At 43.1% G+C, this 23,755-nt stretch overlaps 1 protein-coding gene across 1 annotated transcript in view; it reads left to right on the top strand.

Moving 5' to 3' along the window:
• Nucleotides 1–920, top strand: part of ENPP2 (ectonucleotide pyrophosphatase/phosphodiesterase 2) — a 55,696-nt gene extending 54,776 nt beyond the window's left edge. Inside the window, exon 25 of the mRNA XM_072851165.1 lies at nucleotides 750–920. Within this exon, the coding sequence (XP_072707266.1) occupies nucleotides 750–920 (171 nt within the window). The remainder of the gene's footprint in view (nucleotides 1–749) is intronic.
• The last annotated feature ends 22,835 nt before the right edge of the window (nucleotides 921–23,755 follow it).

The raw sequence follows: 23,755 nt of genomic DNA on the forward strand, positions 1-23,755 counted from the left end.
TTGTGGATGGCTCCAACAAGCGCCAGAGCTGGCACAAGGCATGCAGCAGGAGCAGTCCCCTAAGAGAGATTACACCCACGCAACCCGACCCCAATTGCTCTGGCATCACCACCTTCCTGACTTTTTTTTTTTTTTTTTTTGTATTGGGAAATGCTTAGTGTGTGTCTTTTTTCTATCAGTGAATAATATGTATGTTCTAATAACTGGATTTTACAGGTACCAACATAAACCATAGTCCCAACTGTGTAATGAATCATAATGGTCTCCTAACAGTAAAGTGGAAAGATTAAAATAATATTGTGTTAGGTGAGGTGCTGGTCAGATAAGAATAATGTGTAGGGGTAGCGTTCAAAGCTAAACAGCCTCGAGTTTGGACTTTGGTAATACACAACTGATTAATATGGAGCTCTTTCTGTGAGATAAAAAAATATGTAGTGACCAATGGATCTTCTAAAAGCATATGGCTGTTCTTCTGAAACACCTGCAACATGAGGCCAGCTTTTCCTAGATGACTATGGTCATTGTCTCAAGCCCATCCTAAAATGGGTGCCAAAATAAAACTGTAGGAATCATCTTGCATGTGAAGTTTCAAATCTGTTTTCTTGGAACTTGTTTACCTCAGTCATTCTTGAATAGGGCACAGAGATTGTTCAAATGGACCCAATCTTCAGAAAAGTTGCATTTGCTTTCAGAGCTGACTTTTGACATGGCATGTTATGAAACTTTTTTTTTTTCCCCCCACATTTCAGAGCTTGGAGGATGAATCAAAGTGGGTTGAAGATCTTCTTAAGATGCACACTGCACGTGTGCGTGACATTGAACAGCTCACAAGCTTGGACTTCTTCCGAAAGACCAGTCGCAGCTACACAGAAATCCTCTCCCTAAAGACATACCTGCATACGTTTGAAAGTGAAATTTAGCTTTCTAACTTTGCTCAGTGCATCCTTTTATCAACTGGTGTATATTTTTATATTGTTTTTATATTTATTAATTTGAAACCAGGACATTAAAAATATTAGTATTTTAATCCTGTATCAAATCTTAAATATTAAACCCTTGTGTCATTTGTTTTGTTTCTCTAATGTTTAATATAGGTATGTCTCTTGGTTTATTTAGTAGCGCTTGTAATACTGCAGCTTGAGTCCTTACTCCGAGCTTTTAAGTGGTGCTGCAGGATTTGATACGTGCATCACGGAAATATTAATTTCCAATGCTCCTTTACCACACTTGTAGTCCTGTACTGTGTATCAAAATACTGAACATGTAAAATTACATTCATTTACTGTTAACTATGTGACAGACATATTTAAACCCTATAGACAAATAGCATCTTAAATATAATAAACCACACATTCAGGTTTTTTTAATGTGTTTTGATTTCCTTTCACAGGGACATTCAGAGGCACTTGTGGGCAGCTGAGTGCTGCCAGATCTCTCTTATTCACCAGGCAGAGCCCTTCTCAAGAGCTTAGGTTTGCTGGTAAGAGGACTGCCAGGAGCCCAGGTGCCCTGCCCTGGTACTCAGCAGTGAGACTGTGAAACAGTCATTACTGGTTAGGTTTTGCCATAGGGGCAAAGCTGGGAGAGGAGGTTGGTTGGTGTCATAAGCTACCGGGGTACCCCACGCTTGAGGCCACTTGGCCCTCCTCTGGAGTCGTGGGGAGGATGCAAGGTGACAACATCCACTGTCACCAGTCAGGCTGTGTCACATCCCTTCACCACCACTGCTGCTCTGGGCTGGTTCCTGGGGATACCTGTTCCATTGCCCTTTGCTTTGACTTTGAGGGAAGCTGAGATAAGGCAGATGTTGACGGAGGTGACAGTGCTAAACACTCAGCAGTGGGCTTTTACCTGGGAGGAGAAAATCTGATTTTCATCATCTTGTTCTAATAATGGCCTGATTTGACTTGGACAGCTTTTGTAGAAGGCATATGGTACGGAGCATTAGTTAGTGTAGTTAGATGATGTAAAAGATAAATTCTTGTTTAGAATGCTTCTTGAGGCTGAACTCACTAGTGGCACTATTACAAAGCCATCATTTGGGGTTACAGGTTTCCCTCTCTCCACAAAAGTGGTTTTGTGTCTATTTTGTCTTTGAGGGTTGCAAATGTTGGAGGGAGGCGGGAAGGGCTGGAAAGCATCTCAGCCATGTACACAGATGAATAGCCAGGTCTCCTAAGTAAAATTAATCTGGCACAACTTTAGCAATTTGCGTCCCTGTAGCTTCCATCTAAGAGAAAGTAGTAAGCTGGAATTAATCACGTTAACACTGATGATAAAATTCTTGTGACCAGTAGACAAAATTTTATTATTATAGGTGCCAAATTCTGTTTAAATTAGAAGAGCACAAAACTTGAATGCTTTAAAATCCCCCCCAAAATGTTAGGATGGAAATTCTAATAACTGCACAAAGCTCTGGGAAACATTCTATTCTTGCAACTTAAAAATTGTCTCTTGTGGTTGTCTGGTAGCACAGAAATATTTTTCTGTAAGCTTTTGCAGGGCTTCCTGCCATGATAAACTTTACGTTCTTACACGTGCTACAAAGGGTATTTCCTCTGGATTTAAAACAGTTTTCAGTTAAGACCTAATTCCTCCAACACTGACTTTAGCAATGATATAATGTGGTTGTTCATAAACTAAACTAAAGACCACCACTACTGTGTTACTTTGACATTCATCTGTTGCTTTGTTTGTTTGTTTTTTTAATGCAATCTAACAAATTAGATAATTCTTTTATTTTCTTCCAAAATAAGAGGACATTTATACCAAAGGAACATTTAAGCCCTGAAAGATACTCTTCTTCTTGTGTTCAGACAAGTTTGCTTTTGAAATACAATAAGTGATGATTGCTGACAGAGACGGTTTAACTCTGTCTTGGTTTCACTAAAGAATGACAATTAGTGTGTAGGAAAATGTGATTTTTTTTTAGTCAGTCGCTTGCTGTGAGAATAAATACTAGTAATTTACTTCTGTTCTACTTACTTCTCTTCAGCCCTTGGCCTTGTGCTCTTGTATGGTATTGCTGTTTCATTTTACCTTGCTGGCAGAAGTAGCTGTGCTGGGGAATGTTTGTGGTGACTTCCGTGAATTGCATGGGGTTTTTTTCCTGTTGAAAGATGCCTTATCAATACAAAGCTCCAGTGCAAAGCTAAAGACTTGTAAATCCCTCTAACCAACATGAGCTCTTCAGGAACAACAGACATTTTAAAGGAAACTTGTAATTTCCCTTTGGTATTCATCGGGGTGAATGTTAGCTTAGGGCAGTATGTAGGAAGGAACCCCTCTGCTTTCCATTCCTGTTAGACCATTTTGAAAATATGAAATACCAGTTGCTTCTGTTACATGTTTCCTTTTCTTGATATTACTCTGGCTTCTGCAAGAGGTCCACTGAGGAGAACAAGCACTGAATTTTTCTGTCAAGCAAACACTAGTTTTGAGGGTTTGGGTAATTACTGTTTGCAATTGGTGATGTAAATTTGGGGCATGTTTAATGAGTTAGAGGCAGTTCAGTTGAGCAATTGTCAAGGCAACAAAAGCCGTAGGTGTCCTGCACACCTATCAAAGTCCTTTTGCTCTGGGAAAAATCCTCCAGAGGTAGTTACGCAACTGGAATATCCCTGCTACAGGAAACTGTTACTTTTTTTAACCCCTTTTTCACAGTCACATATCCTTAATAGATAAGCATTGAAAGCAGGTCAAGTAACCTGACCAACGGCATGGTTATGATGGCAAAATTATAGCAAAAGTCATCATCCTATACCGGCAATACTGACATACTTAATTACCGCTGATTATATTCTGTCCTGATTGGCTAACAGCTTGATTAGATTGATACTTTCTGCTTATTGCTACTTCCCTGTTCTTCAGTTCCAGCCTTTAGTCCCTCTGGGGTGTTAGGTGCAGCGTTCAACCGTTTCTGCAGCTGCTTGGACACTGGCACTGTTTTGGTAATAGCAGATCAGTTTGTATTGTGTTATAAAGCACTTTCAGCTCCAGATGAACAAGAAAATTAAAAAATATAATTGTCAGGTCTGTGCCATCTTGTGAAGGTTTTCCAGTATTCACAGGGGTATCGTGTGAGTAAATTTAAATACCCATGTTTAATTAGGCCAATCTTGCTGTGTCCCTGGAGGCTGCTCCAAAACAATCCTGCCATAGTCCCCAGCTTCTTAGTGCTTTATATGTAAACAGTCGGTCAACTGATTGTGTGAAGATTTTAACAAATGAAAAAACGCACTTTTTGTAGGAGAGGCCAGAAAACAAAAGCAGTGATAAAGAGATACGAGAGGAAGTTTCCCACTTCAGGAGACAGAAGAGGCTGAACAGGTTGAAGGTCCAGGAGATGCTGCCAGAAGGGAACCAGGGCTGGAGAAGATTTATTTGGCAGGTTTATGAAGTCCCTGTTCCCTCTGCATCCGGCTTCTTCCACTAGATCCGTCCTTCACGTACAACGGATGAAACAGCTCCCTAATTTCTGCACACAGCCAGGAAACAGAAAACTTCTCAGGAAAGTTGAAGGAGTTCCCCTCTGAAGGTGTTCCTGGTTGCAGGAGCAGCACATGAATTCCGGAAGTGTCGGGGCCTCTACCGTGAGGACAGAGTGCAGGATCTGACCTGAAAGAAACAAATTTGTAGCAGCTGGAGCTGACGTTCCAGCAATCCTTCCCTTCAGTCTCATGTCCACCCCAAATTTCTTTAATTAACTTTAAATTTGCATTACAGAGCTGTGCAGCTTACCTCAGCTGCTCTCTGCAGGAGACAGAGGAGATATTGTTCGTGGTGCTAAGCAGCATGAGAAAATTCCCTTTTTTTTTTTTTTTTTTTTTAAACAGCAAGCCCCCTACCCACAGGAGGGCAAATGTATTTGTTCTGCCCTGTGAGAGAGATGGGAGAAAACCAGGCTTTCCTGGGACAGGGGAGCGTGTGGGTGCTACAGACCTGCCACCTCCCCTCCGCTCCGGTACAGTGCTCTTCAAACACATTTTGCACTTATGGCAGTGGGGTTTATTCTGCTGTTTTGGCACAGAGGACAAACAAAACTTCACAGCCTTCCTGGGAAGCGGCTGTTACCACAGGCATGGATGAAACTGTGGCACCGAGAGGTTGAATAATACGTTTAAAGACATGTGTACGGTAAGCCCAGTAAAGCTGGTTACAGCACTCCTGCATGGGGTTTGATATGTGGTATTTTTAGAATGCTTCTGGTAGTGCTACCACTGGTGGGAGGGCACAGAGTAAGTTTTGTAAAGCAGAAGCCTCAGAATTACTGAGGCTGAAATAAAATTTGAATACAGGGCTATAGAAGCAAAACTCCTTTCCTTTGGGGATTAAATCATGCTGAATTAGTTTTCTATCAATCCCATCCATCAAAATGCTTGTGATAGGCCTGGTTCCTTATCAGAGTCCTCCCCTGTCTCCAGAGGGGTGCCACACTACGTGTCTGGCCATCTGTCTGTAGTCCTAGTCCAGCTCAGTTTTGTGACTCTAGTTTCCATTTGCCCCTCTGCAGTCCCAGACAACCATTGCACTTGACCTGAGGTACATGATATAGCCATGGTAATACAAGTATACTCTGATCAGGATAGGCTTGCCAGCAAATGATTAGTACTGCGTTAACTGTACATCTTCCAAGTGGGTTCATATGTGTTTGAAATGTTTAAAGTTCAGCCCTTGTTCAAGACGGGAGGAAAAAAAGGCATTTTAAACACTGTGGAAAAATACCTAATCTCCTTTCTTTGCACTTGTTGTGTAAATATAAGATAAGAGCAGTATTCCCAAGGTTACTGCAAACAGCCCATCACTACAGAGTACAAGCTAACATTTACTAAAATGTATGTTGACATAAAAAGCAGCATTGCTGCAGTCAACCGCGGTAAACAAAACCACAAGTTTCTTTGCCTTTACAAGTCAAAAGTTTGGGATGTAACCTACTCAGACCTGCCCTCACAAGGAAAAATCCCTGCCGTGCTAATAGCATCCACAGTATGTGCACAGTTGTTCTGGAGCCTTACCTTACCTGCTGTTTTCTAAATACGGTACGGGAAGGCAGATGGAGGTCACCCTGGTTTCATCTGCAGGTTTCGCCATGGAGAGATCAGCAGGCAAAGTTAGTAATTGTGGATTAGCACAGCTGTAACTGATTGACCCTAAAACTGGAATTTACTAGAAAAGAGGTGGGATTATTTGACATCATAAACCCTCAACGGAAAAGAATGAAATCCTTCTCAGGGGCTATTTTCCTGAGAAGTTTTCTGTTTCCTGGCTGTGTGCAGAAAGTAGGGAACTATTTCATCTGTTGTATGTGAAGGCCTGATCTATCCAAAGAGGCTGGATGCAGGGGAAACAAGGATTTCATAAACCTGTCAAATAAATCTTCTGCAGCCCTGGTTGCTGTCTGGCAGCATCTCCTGGACTTTCAACCTGTTCAGCCTCTTTGGTGTCCTGAAGTGTGAAACTTCCTCTCTTATCTCTTTATCACTGCTATTTTTTTTTGCTGGCCTCCCTGTTTTCTTCCAGCTTTGATCTGTTCATCATCTCCGAATAGCTCTAGTGTTAGTCTAGCCAGTGCAATTTCTGTGCACGCGCATATCTCTACAGTGTGCACTGCCACCAGCTCTCCCAGCTCTTAGCTCTGTCAGGTCTTACACACTCCTCCTGCAGAAGAGGGGGTGTGGAAGATCCTGATATATTCCCAGCTTCTTCTCTAGTACAGTTAAAACCTCAGGGTGAGCTTTTGCAGGTAAAAACCCTCTTCAGAGTATTTAAGGTGGTGACCTTTACCTATGTGCATGGCTTTGCATGGCGGCATTTAATGTCATTGAGGGTAGGATGTCAAAGATCTGATGTATCAACCAGGAATTCTCCACACAGGCTATGACCGACTAGATCATTACTAACAACTGAGAAAATGAACTATTAATAATGTCAGTCCTTTCTCCTCTGGGACTGGGAAGTTCAGACCCAATCCACACACATCAGAGGTCAGGATCTGTCTCAGCATTGACTTCAGTGGGAATTGTGGCAGACCATCTTCTCCGCTCATCTGCCCCTTTTCACCTAACAAAGTCCCTAGGACATTGGCGATGGCTGTAGTTTCACCTGCTCTCTTCCTGATGCACATTGTCATTTGTACTTCTAGTCTTTCCCATATTTCTAGCTGGCTGTTGGGATGTGTTTTGCAGTGCATGGACATGGTGTTCTGGGTCAACAGCAACTGCACCCGCCTTTTCCTCCTCCGTTGTACAACCATATGAACAGCTGTCCCTACCCACCTCACTTAATCACATGCTCATCTGCCTTGACCACCATTGCCTCTCCATGCCCAGGGGCCCCTGGCTGAGCTTATGGTCTGTAGTCCACTTACTGGCCACATCTGCAGAGTCTAGAGAAAAGGCAGTAGGAAGCAGGTCATAGCGGATGTGTTATCTTCTGGCAGGCTGTATCTAATCTGTGTGGGCTACAAGTTGGTCAGATGTTGATAGTCCTTTCCCATGTGAGAAAAATTGAATCCCCAAATGTTATTCACTAGCAGAAACCACTTTAATTTAACAGGTTCTCCTTACTGGTAACACCAGAAGAAACACTGCTGCCTCAGGGATCTAACACCTGCCATTTTCATAATGATTCTTGTATGGCAATAGAGAAAAAGAAGTTTGCAGAAAAATAGTTCCTTTTGTTTCTCTATTTTGTTGAAAAAGAAAGCCATTATATGTAGTGTGCTCAGCTGGCCTAGCAGGCATCCAGTCTGAACTAAGGGTGCAACTCCATGGCTTTCATCTTCCATGCCTCACGATCTATTTCTAGCCTTTGTCAAAAGGTTTCCATAGCATTCATGAAACCTGGGAGCCCTCCTGTGGTCAGAATCATGAGCTATTCTTCTGGTTGTTACCCCAAATCTGATGTAGTACTTAATTCAGTTTTAAACTTTATCCTTGGAATATTCATTGAGAAAAGCTTCAATCAATTAAAAAAAAAAGTTTACATGGTTTCCTGGGTCTTTGGGGGATGACCTTATTACATCTCACTCCCCTTGGCCCTTATCTCATGCTGTCCACATCTCTTTCCCAAGGTTGGGGGGATTGCCTGACAATCTGCCTGTTACTTCATCTTTCTTGCCTCTTCCTCCCTGCCTGCTGTCCTGCATAGGCTTCTCCTGTCCTGCTCTGATTAGCCAGGTTCTCTCCACCAGTCTGTGTAAGGACATTCCAGTTGTGCATTAAATAATGTAATTAAGATATATTCCATGTCTATTGTCTCATTGTCTTCCAAGTTGGAGAAGTATGTGATTCAGAGGGCTTTGGTGTACTTAATTTTCATGTTGTGCTGAAATTGGAGAAAAGGTTTTATGGTTCCTCAGGGAGTTAATTTTGTGGTCTTTGTCCAGCCCCCCAGGAAAATTCTGTTTCCACATGGGCAACTGCTTGCTTTTTAACAGTGTTTCATTGTACACAAGGAGCAAAACTGTCAGTTATCTGGAGCAGGTTTATGACGGAGTAGGAAAGGGTGAGGTGAAAAATGGGGAAGGGCAAGAGGAGTAATAGCCCCTTTGCTTTTGCTTTAATGGGGCTGATGCTGTATGTTTCTTCCCTGCTGTATAGCTAAAGAGGTGAACAGCCACACAGCTGTGCTATCTAACACCCCTGACATCGTGGCTGTTTGTGGTCTACATCCCAGATCCCAGGGTCGTCCATTGGAGAGGTTGGATTCACTACACAGAGTGACTGGCAGAAAAGGGCTGAGATCCTCAGCTCCTCCCAGTACCCTCTCTGCCCTGGAATATGTAAAGACAGATGGGTATTCATGAGGGTAAATACTTCAAGGCTTGTCATTTGTAACATAATACAGCACATACCACAAGGGCTTGAAAAAGGTTTGAAGCTTCTAGTCTACGACTGTTACAACTTTTGAAGATATGGAGGAGCATGGAAAATCCCACCCAAAATTTCAACATCAAGTATGAATTGAGTAGGTCCGACAAGGCTAGCCTAGGATGGGGCAGAGTTTGGAGCTTTGCTTCTATCATAAGCATTACCAGACAGAGAAAGAAGTGTCCAAAACTCCGTAGTCTTAGAGTCTGCACTTCTGAATTTCACCCAAAAGACTGCACAAATACTTTCAGTAGTGAGACTTTTTCAGATCACTGCATCTCAACTTGACACTGAAGGCAACTGGTCTAGAAAACCACTAATAAGAACTGCAACAAGCTGTAGCTCCAGTGGAATTAAGCTGCTGGCCTCACTGGTCTAACTGGAAACTAGATCAAGAACTGTAATGATAAAAAATGAGAAGCCTAAAGGTGTTCATGGTCAGATTATATTTTCTTATCCCTTTTGTGTCAACATCATTCTTATCTTAACAAGCTCGCCTTCCTCACTGGTATTTAAATAATCCACCCACTCCTTCCCAAAATGTATTTTTTTGTTGTTGTTCGTTTGTTTGGTTTTTTTTTTTAAGCTGCAAGCACATCTCTTCTGAATAAGAAAAGAAACTGTTGCAACTGATTCCTGGAAAAGAGGCCTGCTTCATTTTTGTTTTTATTTTATGGATTTAGATTTATGGGAGTACATGCCTACACTTTATGCCCCAGGTACCTTTGCTTAATTCTAGTTTTACAGTATGGAAGTCATAGAAAGGATTGTATTTTCCATTCTCATAATTAAATGTACACCAGCAAATAAAGCTTGCACAAAGATAATAATTCTCCAGCAGCCACTTAGTCCATCCCATACGTAATTTAGTGTTGGATTTTGCCTGAGGATATATTCCTGTGGGACTTTCTGGAATGGTTTAACAAGTCACCACCTCCAGCAGAAGGTTAAATTTCTTGGCATTGCAGAAGCAGATCGTGTGATGTTCCTGGGCTTTGGACACAGACTCTCAGCCGCATTAAGCTGGCTGAAGAAATTATTGCCTCCTCTCCCTGCAAGGGTTATTGTTTCCTCATTGCCTGCAGAATTGCTCTCCCCTAACCCACTCCAGTTGGAGTAACAGATTGTTTCACTGAACAGTTTAAAAGCTAGAGATCTACTCATGTGGCTCATTTTACCTGGAAATGGGTTGGGAAGCAACACAGGATATGCCTAGTTAGAAAACCAAAAAGAGTGGTAATTAGTGACGGAGGGAATGAGTTGATCTAGTGGGGACTGTAGATATTTGCATCTGGGACAGCTGGAATCAGGAGAGATGATCCTTCACAGCCCTTGTCTCCTTCAGACACCAAGTAGCCTGATTATTTTAAATCACCTTTACTAATGGTTCAAACTAATCCAGTTACCCATGTTGGTGCAGGCTTGTCCTGTAGTGCTACGAGGCAGCTGAGCCTGTTAAACAGTGCATTGCTACCCAAAGGTATGGCCTTACTGACCTTAAGCTTCTGCATGCTCTCAGCTCAGCCCATCTCCTGGCACTTCATCCCAGGGCTGCTCTCAAAAGCAATAACTGAGGGCTCAGCTGAGGGGCTGTCAGGTGTTAGCAAAGTAAACCTCTGCTGCTGTTCATGAAAAGTAAAAATGAGTATGTCTGTAGAGTATGTCCATGTATCAAAGAGTATGTCCTTAGCTGCAGTGGGGCAGAGTTAAGCAACATTTTTTTACTACACTTTCTTCCAACTAGCTATGTCCCCGCTCATTGCAGGGGGGTTGGACTAGGTGACCTTCAAAGGTCCCTTCTAAGCCAAACCATTCTACGAGTCTATAATTCTATATCTTGCTTAAGGGAACTTCAGTCCAAAGCACAAGGACTTTGCATGTGCTGAGGTCATTATTTTACAGTGTTTTAAGGCAGTTGCCTGACTACTTATTTGCTCAATTAGCCGCATGACTTGATTTTTAATGGTGCTGGCCGTTTCCATTGACTCCAGTAGGATCCTTAGTTGCTCATAAGCCCTGAAAATAAAGCCCTGACTTTGCTGAGCTCTCTGTTCAGCAAAGCATTTCAGGAGCTACCTAAGTCCAGGTATGTGTCAGTGTTTGATGCAACTGCTGGGAATACTCTGTGTGTGAAAAATACACTCCTCTCTGGAGTGCCAAGTATTTCTGGCCCGGTAATGTGATCATGCCATTTGTGTGATCCCCTCCCTTCAACAACCTTCGTCTCCATGGACCTATTTCAACTCATATAACCATTGGGTAAAGGTCTGAAAAATCTGGGTCCCACAGGTGTCATAAATATGGGTGATGGTCCACCCAGTGCTCTCCTTGGGAGAGGACCTTTGCAAATTAACATGCATAAACCGGCAAATCGCAGACCTGCTAGTCAGGAGGAAGCAGAAGATGCAAACACTGGCGGTATGTTTTGGCATCTATACATTGTTGTATGTCCTGTATATGCCACTTATCTGAAAGGAAACAACCAGCTGTGAGGAGAGGGAGGTCTGATAGCTTGCAATTTCAGCCTGTTGCACTGTACCAGACACTATTCCTGGAAAATCCCTGTTAGATGATCTTATTCTTGCCTGTGCAGATGTTCCCTGCAGCGTGTTCTCGTTTCACTTCAAATGACCCAAGGGCTGGGGTTTAACCACTTCACTGGCAGTCTGTTCCCCTTCCCCACAGGCCTCCTTGGTGGGACTTTTTTCCTTCACCCAACATTTTCTTCACTGTTTCACACCTTGCTTCCAGCTGAAGATCCTCTCGCTGAACCCTCCCAAGCCCCTTTTAGGCAATGCCATTTTTTTCTGTTCACTTTTTTACCTTTTCACTGGGTATATTTGCAAGGCTGAAAGAACAGGAGAAGCCCTTGTTGCAGCACTTCACTGCAAGTGTCAGTGTATGTAGGATCTCTTCTTCAAAATGTGCATAACATTTGAATGAAAAAGCTCCTATTATTACCTGATTCATCTGTGTTTTCTTTGATACCCTCTATTTGCAATGTAAAGAGCACTATTTCCCTCTGAAAGGTGCTTAATCTCTTTCTGCCTTTCATCCTGGTCTTATGCTGAATTATCTTTAGATCACGACTCTCCACTGTGAATTATTTTTTGGCCTCCCTGCCCAGGTAGAGCATTGCCAAGCCATTTGCTAACCACATTTATTGAGGGAACAAGGAGATGGGTTTTACATTGGGTCCTACATGTGGTTAAAACTTGGGATTCTCCTGGTTACCCAAGCTGTACAAATTAGTAAATTTGTAAGTGTAAAACAGTTCCAAGAAGTTCCTTTCCAACCAAAAGGAATTTCAGTGCTCCGGACCTTTCTAGGAAAGATTAATATTTCATCCCACACAACATAATTTTTTGCGAGGATAGATGAACACTGACTGTTACAGCAAAGTAGATCGAATCATGTTAAATAACAGTTACTTCTTTCTGGCCTGGCCAGTTATTAAAAACCCTGGAGTCTCGAAGGCTGCTTAAGTTAAGAGGAAGAACCAGTAATGTCGTTCCTTTCCAGGAACAACAATGTTTATTTCCAGGGAAGTCTCCTCTAATTTAGCCCGGGATTTGAGAAGATGGGTGCAGTGAGGGACAGACTGTCTGTGGCACACCCAGAGCCTGCCCGGGACTCCTGGATGCTCTGAATGTGCCGAAGCCATCAGCGCAGCACCTCGGTACATCCCAGGGCCCAGATCAGATGCACAGGATGAGCATGGAACATCTACTGTCTGCTGGGACCAGAGCTGCATCCAAAGCCTCTGAAAGCCATGGCTGAGAGGCAGCAGTGACCAAGTCTTCAATATGGAAGCTGCCTGGACAAACTTTCCAGCTGGAAAAAGAAGAGGTGCTGCAGGAAACAAGGCCTTAGGGTAGCTCTGATTAAACTGAAATTAAAAAGTTGTGTTTTTCTAGATAAAGCAGGATGAAAACTAGATAAAGCAAAGGAGAAAACCCTTCTCAGTGTCTCTACTCTTTCCTAACTCTTTTGTATAGACACCTGCCCCTTCGCAGAACAACTCCTGGGTTAAATACTGGGGTATTGTACAATGGATATGTTGTACCGTGCAACTGCCTTGGCTTTAGACACATGCCTGTTACTGGACTGTGGATTTGCTCAGTCATATCAAATCTGTGTCAGTGTGTAATCCAGCAGGATACTTAAGTGTGCTTAGCTAACATCTGTATACCTAAATCCCTTTGATTTCTGAGGGCACTTGGGCATGTGTTTAAAGCTGTAAAGCGTTTTTCTACACTGGGTTTTACTTTGGGGGAGAAGTACATTGGGGTGTTGGAAAAAAATATTTATAAACTGGGAATCCTTTCATATATTTTGGATTGCCTGCTGTGTCTGCCTTCTCCTCTGCAAAGCAGATTAATAATCTTATGTACATTTGCTAGAGTATTGTGAGGATTAGACAGTGCTACACTGCACTTCTAAGTGTAGAATGCTATGTCCTACTGCGGTCCCAGGGTAGGTCCCAGACTTAACTAAAGTCTGCTCAAGGGTAATTCCTGTTACCATGGCAATAGGAGGCTTTGTATTAAAATATGTTTGGTCTCTTACACCATGAATTATAGGGCTGAACTGTTCTGTGTAGAAGAGATAGTGATACCAACTGTCACTATGATACGTGTTCCCTTTGGAAAGAAATCACAGTTTCCAGTTTTCCAAGTCTGTCTAACCATGTCCTTGGCAAATCACTCAATCATTACTCCAGTTCCTAACCTGTACTAAAAATAATGTAGATTGATTTTCCAGAAATGGTAATGTATAGTTGAAAACAACCTTGATCTTTATAAGTGTGTCTGTCATATACGAGTTATATGTATAAATTGACTTGCCCATTGCCTTTCTGTATAACTTCCGCATGCTGGAATAGTAATTGTTTGCTCCATTAGCTTGTGTTTATTCCAAAATGCATGGGTTTGGAGGGCTTCTTGTTTGTTTATTTTGTTGTTCTTTAAGTATGCTGAACTGCAGTAAATTCTTATATTCAATGATTATGCAAAATAGCTTATAAAAGGAAATGAGAAAATAATTACGTCTCTCTAAGAGTGCCTGCAAACCGGCAGTGATTAAAAGGCTGATTAGCGTGCAGTGAGCTTAGTATTTCAGGGCCTACCAGGTAGTGAGCTTTCAGTAAAAGCAAACAAAGAAAGCAATCTTTGTCTGTTGATGAGATGTTTGGTATTATAAATTATCGAACGATGTAAAAATTGCCTTTTATTTTTGTTAGATAAATTGCCTTGACCTGAGGTTTTCCAGGAAGTTGAGAAAAGTGTTTCTGCAAAGTTTGGGGGGAGGAGGGAAAAACAAAATAGATTTTGACATTCTGACTATTGTCGTGATAAGGGCTGTTGACTGTAGCGTTTGTGCTGGTGCTGGTTTAGCACACAAGTTTCAAAGCTTAATAAAGAATCTCTTTAAGTCTTCTAAAAACACACACTTAACTTGCAAATGCCTTTCAAAATCTGTGGTTTTTTCCCTGTATTTTTTAAGTGGTACATTTATCTCAACTGATTTCTTCTCAGTATAGATGACATTTTAAATGTTGAACCATGGAAAATTTGTAAGCACTTAACACTCAAAGTAGTTCTTAAATAATCTTTAAATGTTGAATTAAAATCTCTGTTTACAATGAGGTAAAAGATAAAATACATGCGTACCAGGTATTAAAGTTGCAAAATGTTAAGAAGCATCCAGGCCAGAGATATAAATATCAAGCTAGCATCTTTTCGTGTACCATTTAACCTGTTTTACATATACAGCTCAGTCTGGTTTTGACCTGTTGTGTTAAATCTGTTCAAATATATCAGTAAATCTAATGTGTTAAGAAAGAAGATGACCTCAAAATGTGAAAATCAAGCAGCAGCTCATGGGGTTTTTTTTCTTAGTGGGGAGGCTCAAATCAAGTCCATTTTTTTTCTCCAAGTTAAAAGATTAATTCAGAACACCAAAATCCTTAGGTTTTCTAAACTTTTTAGGAAAGCAAGTCTCCCAGCTAAAATTTTCTTAAGCAATGCAGGGCATAATTTAAGGTAGTAAATTTTCATTGAGCAACGTTCCTTGAAATAACTGCTAGAGCGAGAGATAATTGTATGCCTAAATAGGACTTAAATCTGGGAGCATGTCTGAACAGTTTCCAAAGAGGTGCCTGACTACTTTGCTCCCCCATTTCGTTGCCTTCCTCTGGGAAATGCTGTTGCAGCCATCTTGGCAAGGTAAGAGGGTGAGACGAGAGAGCTCACAGAGCTCATTGTTATCAAATAATCTAAGAAGGGAAGAAAATCCCAAGAGGTGAGGGAAGCCCCTGCAGCGGACCCCACCAGCAGCATCACTCCTTGAAGCAACACTGGTTGCAAATAAAAGCTCGGCGAGCTTTTTCTCCAGTCTCTGTTTCTGTGTGGAAATATATAGAAATAGGAGTTATATTTCCAGTCCCCCTTGCTTCCAGGACTTGCGTGCCCCTCCAAGTAGTTTGCCCCACTGCCCTCTGAGGGTCCCCACTGGGGCGGCAGTGGTGGGAACAGCCCCGGCTCCCCAACCAGCTGGGCACCAAGGCAGGGAGGAGGCGGATCAAGCCATGCTCGCGTATGTGTTTGCAGTTTATTTCTACGGGTCCTTGCACCACAGTTTGAGAATCCCATCTCATAGGCAAAGGAAAAAAAGGACCTCATGTCAGAACTGTAAGAAAATCTCAGCTCCTGGCTGGCACTGCCCGAGGGCATTTCCGTGGTGGAGAGCCAGGGCAGGGGCTCCAGCCAGCCGTGGCCTCAGCTGCAGCCTCAGCCTCAGCCTGGCATCACAGGGTCATAGAATCATAGAGTTATAGAGTTATTCAGGTTGAAAGAGACCTTTAAGATCACCGAGTCCAACATATGGGTCATTTCCTGGTAGCTCTTTCCTCTCTGGGCTGTCCCTTAAATGTGGCAGAAGCAGGCAGCGAAGCCCTGTTTTGCAGAAATGTGTCTGTAGTTGCATTTCTTCCTTTTCTAGCCAGCAACCAGCTTAACACTCCTTCAGTTGTTCGTCTCTTTTTTGTTGTTGTTGCTCCTGAGGAGGATGGGTCATGAAAATATTATTTTAATGCTTCTCAAAGAACTAGGCAATACTTTTTTTTTCTTTTTTTGAGTAATATTCAATGCAAAACAACTTGTCTGGAGAGGGTGGAATTGCAGCAATGGGCTAAAAGCCCTCAGTGTCTTGTCTGGGTTTGAGCCTTGGCTCAGGGTGACGTTGGCGGTGAGAAGAGTGGGTGATACCCAGCGCTCTCGGCAGGGTCTGTGCCTTTCCCTGAGAGCAAGCACACCCAGATGCTGGAGGAGCTTGTGAACTCCATGACCAGGCTTTACTGGAAGAGAAATTACCGCAAGAAAGCTTCAAGGAAATTTGGGATTAAATTAAGAAGGTTTGTAAACAAATCTTGCTCCTGCTCATTGTGTCCTTACAGACAGGTCCTTTCCTTCAAGCCTGGGCTTAGTCCTGCCACCTCGTACAGGCTTCTCTGATTGCATCCAGCCCTCCCTGTCCCCTCTGGGCATCTGGGAGAAGTGCCTCGCTGCATGTCCCACTTTCTGCTCCCTGGAAGGGCTCCCCCTTTGCCAAAGGAGGGACGTTCCCTCTGCTCACAGCATCCTCCTGCCTGACAGTTTTCTCCCCTTCCCAGGATTTTCAGGGAATACGCCATCTCCCTTCCCCACGGACAACTCTGCCTGACCCACAGCTCAGCAGCCAGGACGAGGCAAACTGGTAGCGTTTCTCTCTGTTGCTCAGACAAATCCTTTCAAAAGAACGTAACGTATTAACATACAACCAGCTGTGAGCAAAACACATACCATCTGTCACAGCAATTTAAAACCACTGTTCTCATGGCCTGACTTCTTGGAAGTCATCATAAATGCCATGGATCAAGTTAGCATAGGAGTCTGGACTTTGCAGTCACTTTAAGGATGCCTCTTGTAGCGCCGATGAGCACATTTCCAGTGAGCACTAGCACTGACGTCAATAATCTTTCAAGGGTGGGGTGTCAGGCTGTATTAGAGGCTAAATGAACTGGCAGAAAGCCTACAAAACCCAAGAGATTGTGTGCCTGTGTAAGGTCCCAGGCCCTGCCAAGTCGGAGACTGTGAGAGCTGCACATGGAGGACGAAGGATGCTTCGTGCTGGCCCCACTTATGCTGTCCATCCCTGGCCGATCCGCTGCTACCGGCTGTGGGGACCAGGCATTGGCATGCAACTCAGAGGCCCGGATTCAGTCTTTAACATGTACAGCCTTGGGTAAATCATACTTAGGTTGCTTTTTGGGCTCCTGAGGTACTCAAGAGACCAGCTTTGTAACTAAGCACACAGTCTGTGCTGCTGTGGGTATGGTGCATAAAGGTGGACAAATCTGCAGCATGGGAGAGGGATGTCCTGCAGAACACCTCTGTTAGCTTGCAAAGCTGAGTAATGTGGCCTTTTCCTCCTAAGATACATCCTCCGAGGCCCCAGGGGCACTGTATGCCTGGCTTGGGATCTGTGGTGGGACAGGGCTGTGCACGCAGCCAGAAAAGGTCCATCTTCACACCTTCCCTGTCATGCGCTGTCCCCTGGATCCTGCTGCCTGTCTCAGAGGCACTGAGCAGCGCTACTTTGGGTAGGCTTTTCTGAACATATTTAATGTGCACCAAATTGAATTTCTACTGTTGCATTACTTTTTCCCTATTATTCAGTTCTAAATTGAAATCTCCTTATGGAGGTTTAAGCACACAGCGACAACATTATGACCTTTATCAACAACATTTGTAAGCTCAACAGCAAGAAGATGCGTGTTTGTTTGTTTGTTTCTCATCTATCTATTGCCACCAACTGCATTTTCTGCCTCCCCTTCACTCCCAGTTCTTTACTAACTCAGCCCCATCACAGCCATTCTGTTATTTTGCCTGTGCTCAGTGCCAGGCAGATAAGTCTGTAATTCCCTCCGTCGCCCTTGGTCACCTCCTCTGAAAATTGGCCAAACTTTAACCTTCTTACTGTCCTGTATGTTTCTTGATACTCTAACAAACTGAAAATCACTATTTAAAAACTTAACTCCTGGGTGAGACACTTGATTGAAAGTGATGTGGGCTTGCCACTTTATTTAGGTCTATTTTTCGTAACCTTGTCATTATTGCATTTCACCAGCACCCCAGTCAGCACAGTACAGAACTAAACTAAGAATTTTTTTTCCTGCAAGTGGAAAAAAAAAAAAAGAAAAAGAAAAAAATCCTAAAACTATGATTCATAGTTCTTCCACTTCTACCATCTAACAGTGAATAATTACTACTCTTAGGAGGCCTTTTTCCTCTGATACACTTAAGAGAAAAAGACCCTTCCCACTGTCATTCCGATGACCATACATGCCCCTTTGTATCCCGTTACTTCCCGTTCCCGTCATCTACCTTTGCTGGTATCTGATACACAGTTGTTATCAGCAGTTCCTTCCTTCATTATGATATATGTGGTTTTGGTTTGTATAATATTTTGTTGCTGGGAGAATGGTGGAGGGAGGATTGTTTGTGGACGTTTTTACAAAAGCTGATTTAATTTCCTCTCTAAGCCAGCTTGTGCTTTTGTTTTGTTTTGCTTTTGTTTTTAGCTCCACTTGACCTCTTCTGTGCAATGTGAGAATGTGCCTTTTGGGGCACTCAGTAAATTGTGTTTAAATAGTTCCCAATTATCACTCACATTTTTCCTGTTTAAATTCTTTCTCTGAAGTAATCTGTCTCAGAATTGTTTTCAGCTTTGTGTAATTTGACTTCTTGAAAGCACTAAGTATATAGAATTGCTGGTTTGGATTTCATTCTGGTTGCATGCAATTAATGTAAACCAGCCTCTCTGATTCCTTCCTTCGTAACTGTCAAGACAAATCTAATACTGGTACTACCTCGAGTTGGGTGCCATATTTCTTATGTAAGAATTTCTGTAGGTGTTGTTACATGTCCATTCCCGTAAAAACTGTGTGCTCTCTAATCCTTCACATCATATTTTTCTACTCATCCCTGGGGATTCCTCTTCTTTCTTCTCAAGCTGAAGGTGTTTCTTTATGCTCTCTGCCACGACCAAGTGGGTAAGAAATACCCTTCCTCCTGCCTTTTATCCACTGCTGGTAAGGAGCACTGCGAGAAGAATGGATAATCTGTGATAAAACCCAAACTAATGTTTCTCCTTGCCTTACTGTGGTCAAAATAGAAGAGGAATTGTGAATTTGTGACTCGCTGCTTTTCATAAGAGAGCTCCAGTTTTGCACAGCCCTTTGCTGCAGGAGAGCAGGGCCTGCCATGAGAGCCACCAAAAGTGATTATTATCATTATTCTTTAATCCACTAACCTGGTTTGATTTTGGGGCTGAACCTTCTCCCCACCCCCATTTTGAGCATCTATCACAAAGAGGAACCACAGAAAGTGTGGTCTGGAAGAACACACCCCACATGAGGCAGGAAAGGGGTCAGTATGGGAGCCTGTCCCCATGGATTGGCCGTGGGGACACCTGTAGAGGTTGTGAGGACCCACATTCAGTTCACTCTGCCACTTGAGGAGGTCTGTACCTCCTCCGTATAGGTGCCTCTCTCCAGGCACATACGCCAGCCCTCGTGGTATGGGCAGGCCACTATGGGATGTCCCCTGTGCTCCTGCTGATGCTTGGCTCCCACTGCAGGTAATCCTACAGGACTCCTGCAGCGAGAGGAAGCAATAGCTGTTCCCCAGCTTAGTAGTTGTGGTTACTTGGGTTCCAGACATAGTGAATATTTCAGTAAAATAAATTGACATGTTTTTAAAGAAAAGATGAGACCCCATTCTAGAGCTCCATGTGGTTGCCTCTGAGTTAGAAGGGAATTTAAATTGGCTCTCCGATGCCCATCTTGGGCTTACATCCCTGGATGTTCCTGAAGGCTAACACAACATAACATTTATTCAGCCACAAAGTATTTATTTGCTTATTCTTTTTGCCAAGTGATTCGATTGTTTCTTGTGTGCTTTTAAACTTCTCTCCTCAGCCATATTTCATTGCCAAGCATCCAGGATTTTAATTTAATGGTCCTAATTTGGTCCATAAAAATCTGCATGTTTCATGGGAGAAAAATTTTATGTCAAAAGGCCCACTAATGAAAGATGATAACAGCCTTGCACAATGAAAGGAGGTATGGTACAGGGCGAACAAAAAGCCCTTTTACAACATTATAAGGTTGTTCCCCTCTGTTTTGCTTAAGGCTCTATTCATTTTAAACTGAATGGTGTCTCTAATTCCACACTCTCTAATTTTTTCCTCCTCCAGGAAGGCACTGATCAGTATCATTGCCTGGGTCACCACATTGGATCTCAAGCATTGCTACTGTTTACTCCTTCCCCAGAATGCTAACTTTGGTTTATTTACCCATCATTAGTAATCCCTGAGGTTTGGCTATTTTTTCCAAACTGTATGATGAAAGTAATTTTCAGTCTGCTTGGAGTACGAAGTCCACAATGTCTTTAAAAGCACAGCTGCTGAAGCAATCTATCCTACATTTGCAAAGATGAATTTATATGGTCTAAACATCATTACACAGCAAGGGCAATTTTCATCATAGTTGCAAGCTGATCTGTCGTAGAGTTTGTTCTTGGTTTCAAGTTTCTGGACATAGCTGCCTATGACAAGTAAAAATATATAAATAATCATTCGAGCACATGCTAGGGAAACCTTCAGTGCTTGCTAAACACAAATATCAGCGGCAGTAGCTTCTTAGAGAGTTTGTTAAATAAGCAGCAGCTAATACGAACCACGATAAAGGGAACTATCAAAAAAAAAATCTGTGTGGTTTAAGAGAAGTCTCAGTTATGACTGTCTCTGTTTCAGAAAAAGCCTTTGGTTCCCAGTCACCAAATGTCCTCGCGTCCTGATAAGGCTGGTGTAGATAGATAGGCAAAATCTACTATGAGCTGTGATTTCCTCTTGCCCAGTTTACTCTGGTTTCAGGCAGGGGTGAGCTGAACCAATGTAAATTGTGGTTTCAAGCACATTTTCCTGCGTATTTAAGAAGATGGTTTAACCACAGCAGCTGCAGGGGCTGAATTTTGGCTTTTGAGTCCCTGACTGGCCACCAAGCCACCCTGGCAGTAGCAGGAGCTGCTGAACTCTTCTGCCCAGCCTGGAGAGGCAGGCCACCACTGCTATTTCTGGAGAAGGCATGGAGGGATCGGTCCTCGGTGGTGCCCAAGGTCCTCCCCTGCTGCCTTGGGCTGCCACAGTCTGAAGGTGGGACGCAAGGTGAGGACAAACGCAAGACAATGGGGGCAGCCTGGGGGCAACCTGTCCTGGAGCTGCTGCCCACCGCTTTGCTTGGTGGCCCCAGCCGGAGGGATGTCAACTCCTCAAGGTGGTCATTCAGCTGCAGCATCTCTTCTGGACACATGGGTTGAAGGGTGTTTATGCAATTTAATACACAGGAGGAGGTAAGTGTAAGCAAGGCCTGAGCAGTACATGCGGCGAGGTGTTTTAACCTCAGTAGGTTTTCTTGGCTGTTTTGCATGGGTGGTGTGCCTCAGTCTGCCTTAAGTAAATCAGGAGAATGGGTTGAAACCTTTCCAGTGAAAGACTTCTATCATTTTTCCAAATTTCAAAATCAAAAATGTTCCCCAAGAATGTGGCCGTTTTGAAAACGTTTTGCTTTGGTGAAATATAAAATAAGCCATTTAGATAAAGCTTGAAATGTATTGCTTGACCTTCTTAGAAGGGAACGTTTCACTTTTTACTTTAAAAAAGACTGCTTTAACACTGATACCATGTTTTTAAAATGTGGTATGCCATTATTAATCAAAGGAAGCAAGGTTATTTTGTTGAAAAGAAATTTATGGTTCCAGAATGAGTTTTTTAAAATGTTTTTTCATGTAATTATTGGCTATTTTTTTTAACAATATGGAAAAAAACTGATTTCCAGATGTCAAAACATTCCTTGGACTAGGCACTTCTTGACTTTACATGGCTGTATGTTAAAGTTTACACCAATTCTCTTTAATTATTGTAATATCAGACTGTTTTTTCATATTTACCATAACTTGTTTTCATAAGAGAAATGGCAAGACAGTAGCGCATTGTTTTGATTACATCCTCCTTGGGATTCTTTCCTTTTTTATTAGAAAAAATTCAGCTGAAGCTTACTGCTATTTCTCAGCAATTAATTGTTTTAGGCTTTTATTTTTTAGTACATTTAGCCAAAACCCTCCTCTCTAAACCTCAAAATATTCAAACAAAATGTTTTCTTGAAGCAGCAGTTGATTTGAAGCCAAAATGAAAACTCATGGATGGGAAAAAATAGTAGTTTTAGCATGGGAAAAAGAGCCTTTCACTTTTAGGTGACTGGTTCAGACCCTGCAAAGAACAGACTGCCCTCAGCTCCGAGTCAATTAAAGGAAGACTCATGATGCCTCACCTATCTGAGCCAGGTGCCTGGCCCATATAGCATGTCATAGCCTGCCATACATCATAACATATGATAATATGTTCTGGTCTGGTCTCTAGTCACAGATGTCACTGCATGCCATCGCACTTCACAGGACTGTGGGTGTGAGGGCTGTAGCTTGATGAAGAAGACCACATTGCACCCCATCTTCAGCCTCCTGCTCTTCCACAGACCTCATTCTGAGGTCTGTGGTTCCACAGACCTCAGCAACCCATGGCAAGGCCAAGCCGCTTGCCCGGGACTGACAAGGAAAACCCAGATGGGTCTTCAAGCTCCCTCGTCAGTGGAGGGAGAGAGTAAATCACCTCAGGAGCTCAGTCCAAACAATGCGTGGAGTGGGGAGCAGTCTTGAGCCAGCCCTTGAAGAGCAGAGCACCATTCTGGGTCTGACACTGGATGAGGCCTGTCTCCTGAACTGAGACTTGCAAGGCTGGTCTTTCTGTCCATTCAAACCTAGCATGCTGCTGGTGAACAGAGGTGACCTCAGGAAGTTGCCTTGGTTTTCAAGCTGATGTCAGGGTGACTGCTTTTTAGTAGGAGCTCTGGGTTTGCATCACTTCAGGTTGAGGAAGGTCTCCAGCCTCAGCTCCCACTTCCTGGACACATGCCTTCTCCTCCAGACAGAGAAGGTGGGTTGTGGTTGCACCCCATGCTCCAGCTGCTTCTTCAGAAAAAGTGGCTGTAGCTGCATGTTGTGAAAGGCCTGATCCTGCTGGTGTGCCTCAGAGCCCAGATGTCCCTGCTGAAGGGGCCTCAGAAAGAGCTGTCCCATCCAGCTGATAGCCATTTTTGGTTCCCAGTAGGGTTTACGTAGGAGCTTGGTGACTTGGTGTTGAGCAAGCAGAGCTCTGAGGTGCCAAGGGGCAGAGCCTGGGCAGCTCCCTCACCAAACAGGAAAGCTGCTGACTCAAGGAGTTACTCAAATTGGGATTTTGTACTTAAGGACAGAAGTCTCTCCACCTAGATGGGACACTTCTATGAGGAGTCTCAAAGACGGCCTTTGCTTTTCAGTTGTCCTGTGGAGTGGGGATCGGTATTTCCCTACTTCACAGGTGCCGCAGGGAGCAAAGAGATGGGGACTTGGGACGATATGCTGTCCCCTATGTGAGCCTCTCCTTGGTATTGTTCTAGTGTAAGGGGCAGGAGGTGTATCTAAAGATCCCTGTCTACACTGATGGGGACAGATAAGTCCCACAGAGGGACTTTAAAAATAAGAGTTCTTTGTTAGCTCCCTGGTGGAGTGAAAACTAACTGCACCTTGGGAGTTCAATCCCTTTCTTCTTCTGAAATGGATTTTTTTTTTTCTGTATTAAAACTAATTCCAGAGAAAACTACTGTGAAAATTTGTGGCAGGCCTCGGAGGCACTGCTCATGGGGGAGAAAGTGTGGGGAGACCCCACCATACGCTAAATCAGCTGCTGGGATG

Source organism: Ciconia boyciana, chromosome 2 (assembly GCF_034638445.1).
Source record: "Ciconia boyciana chromosome 2, ASM3463844v1, whole genome shotgun sequence".
Classification (NCBI taxonomy): domain Eukaryota; kingdom Metazoa; phylum Chordata; class Aves; order Ciconiiformes; family Ciconiidae; genus Ciconia; species Ciconia boyciana.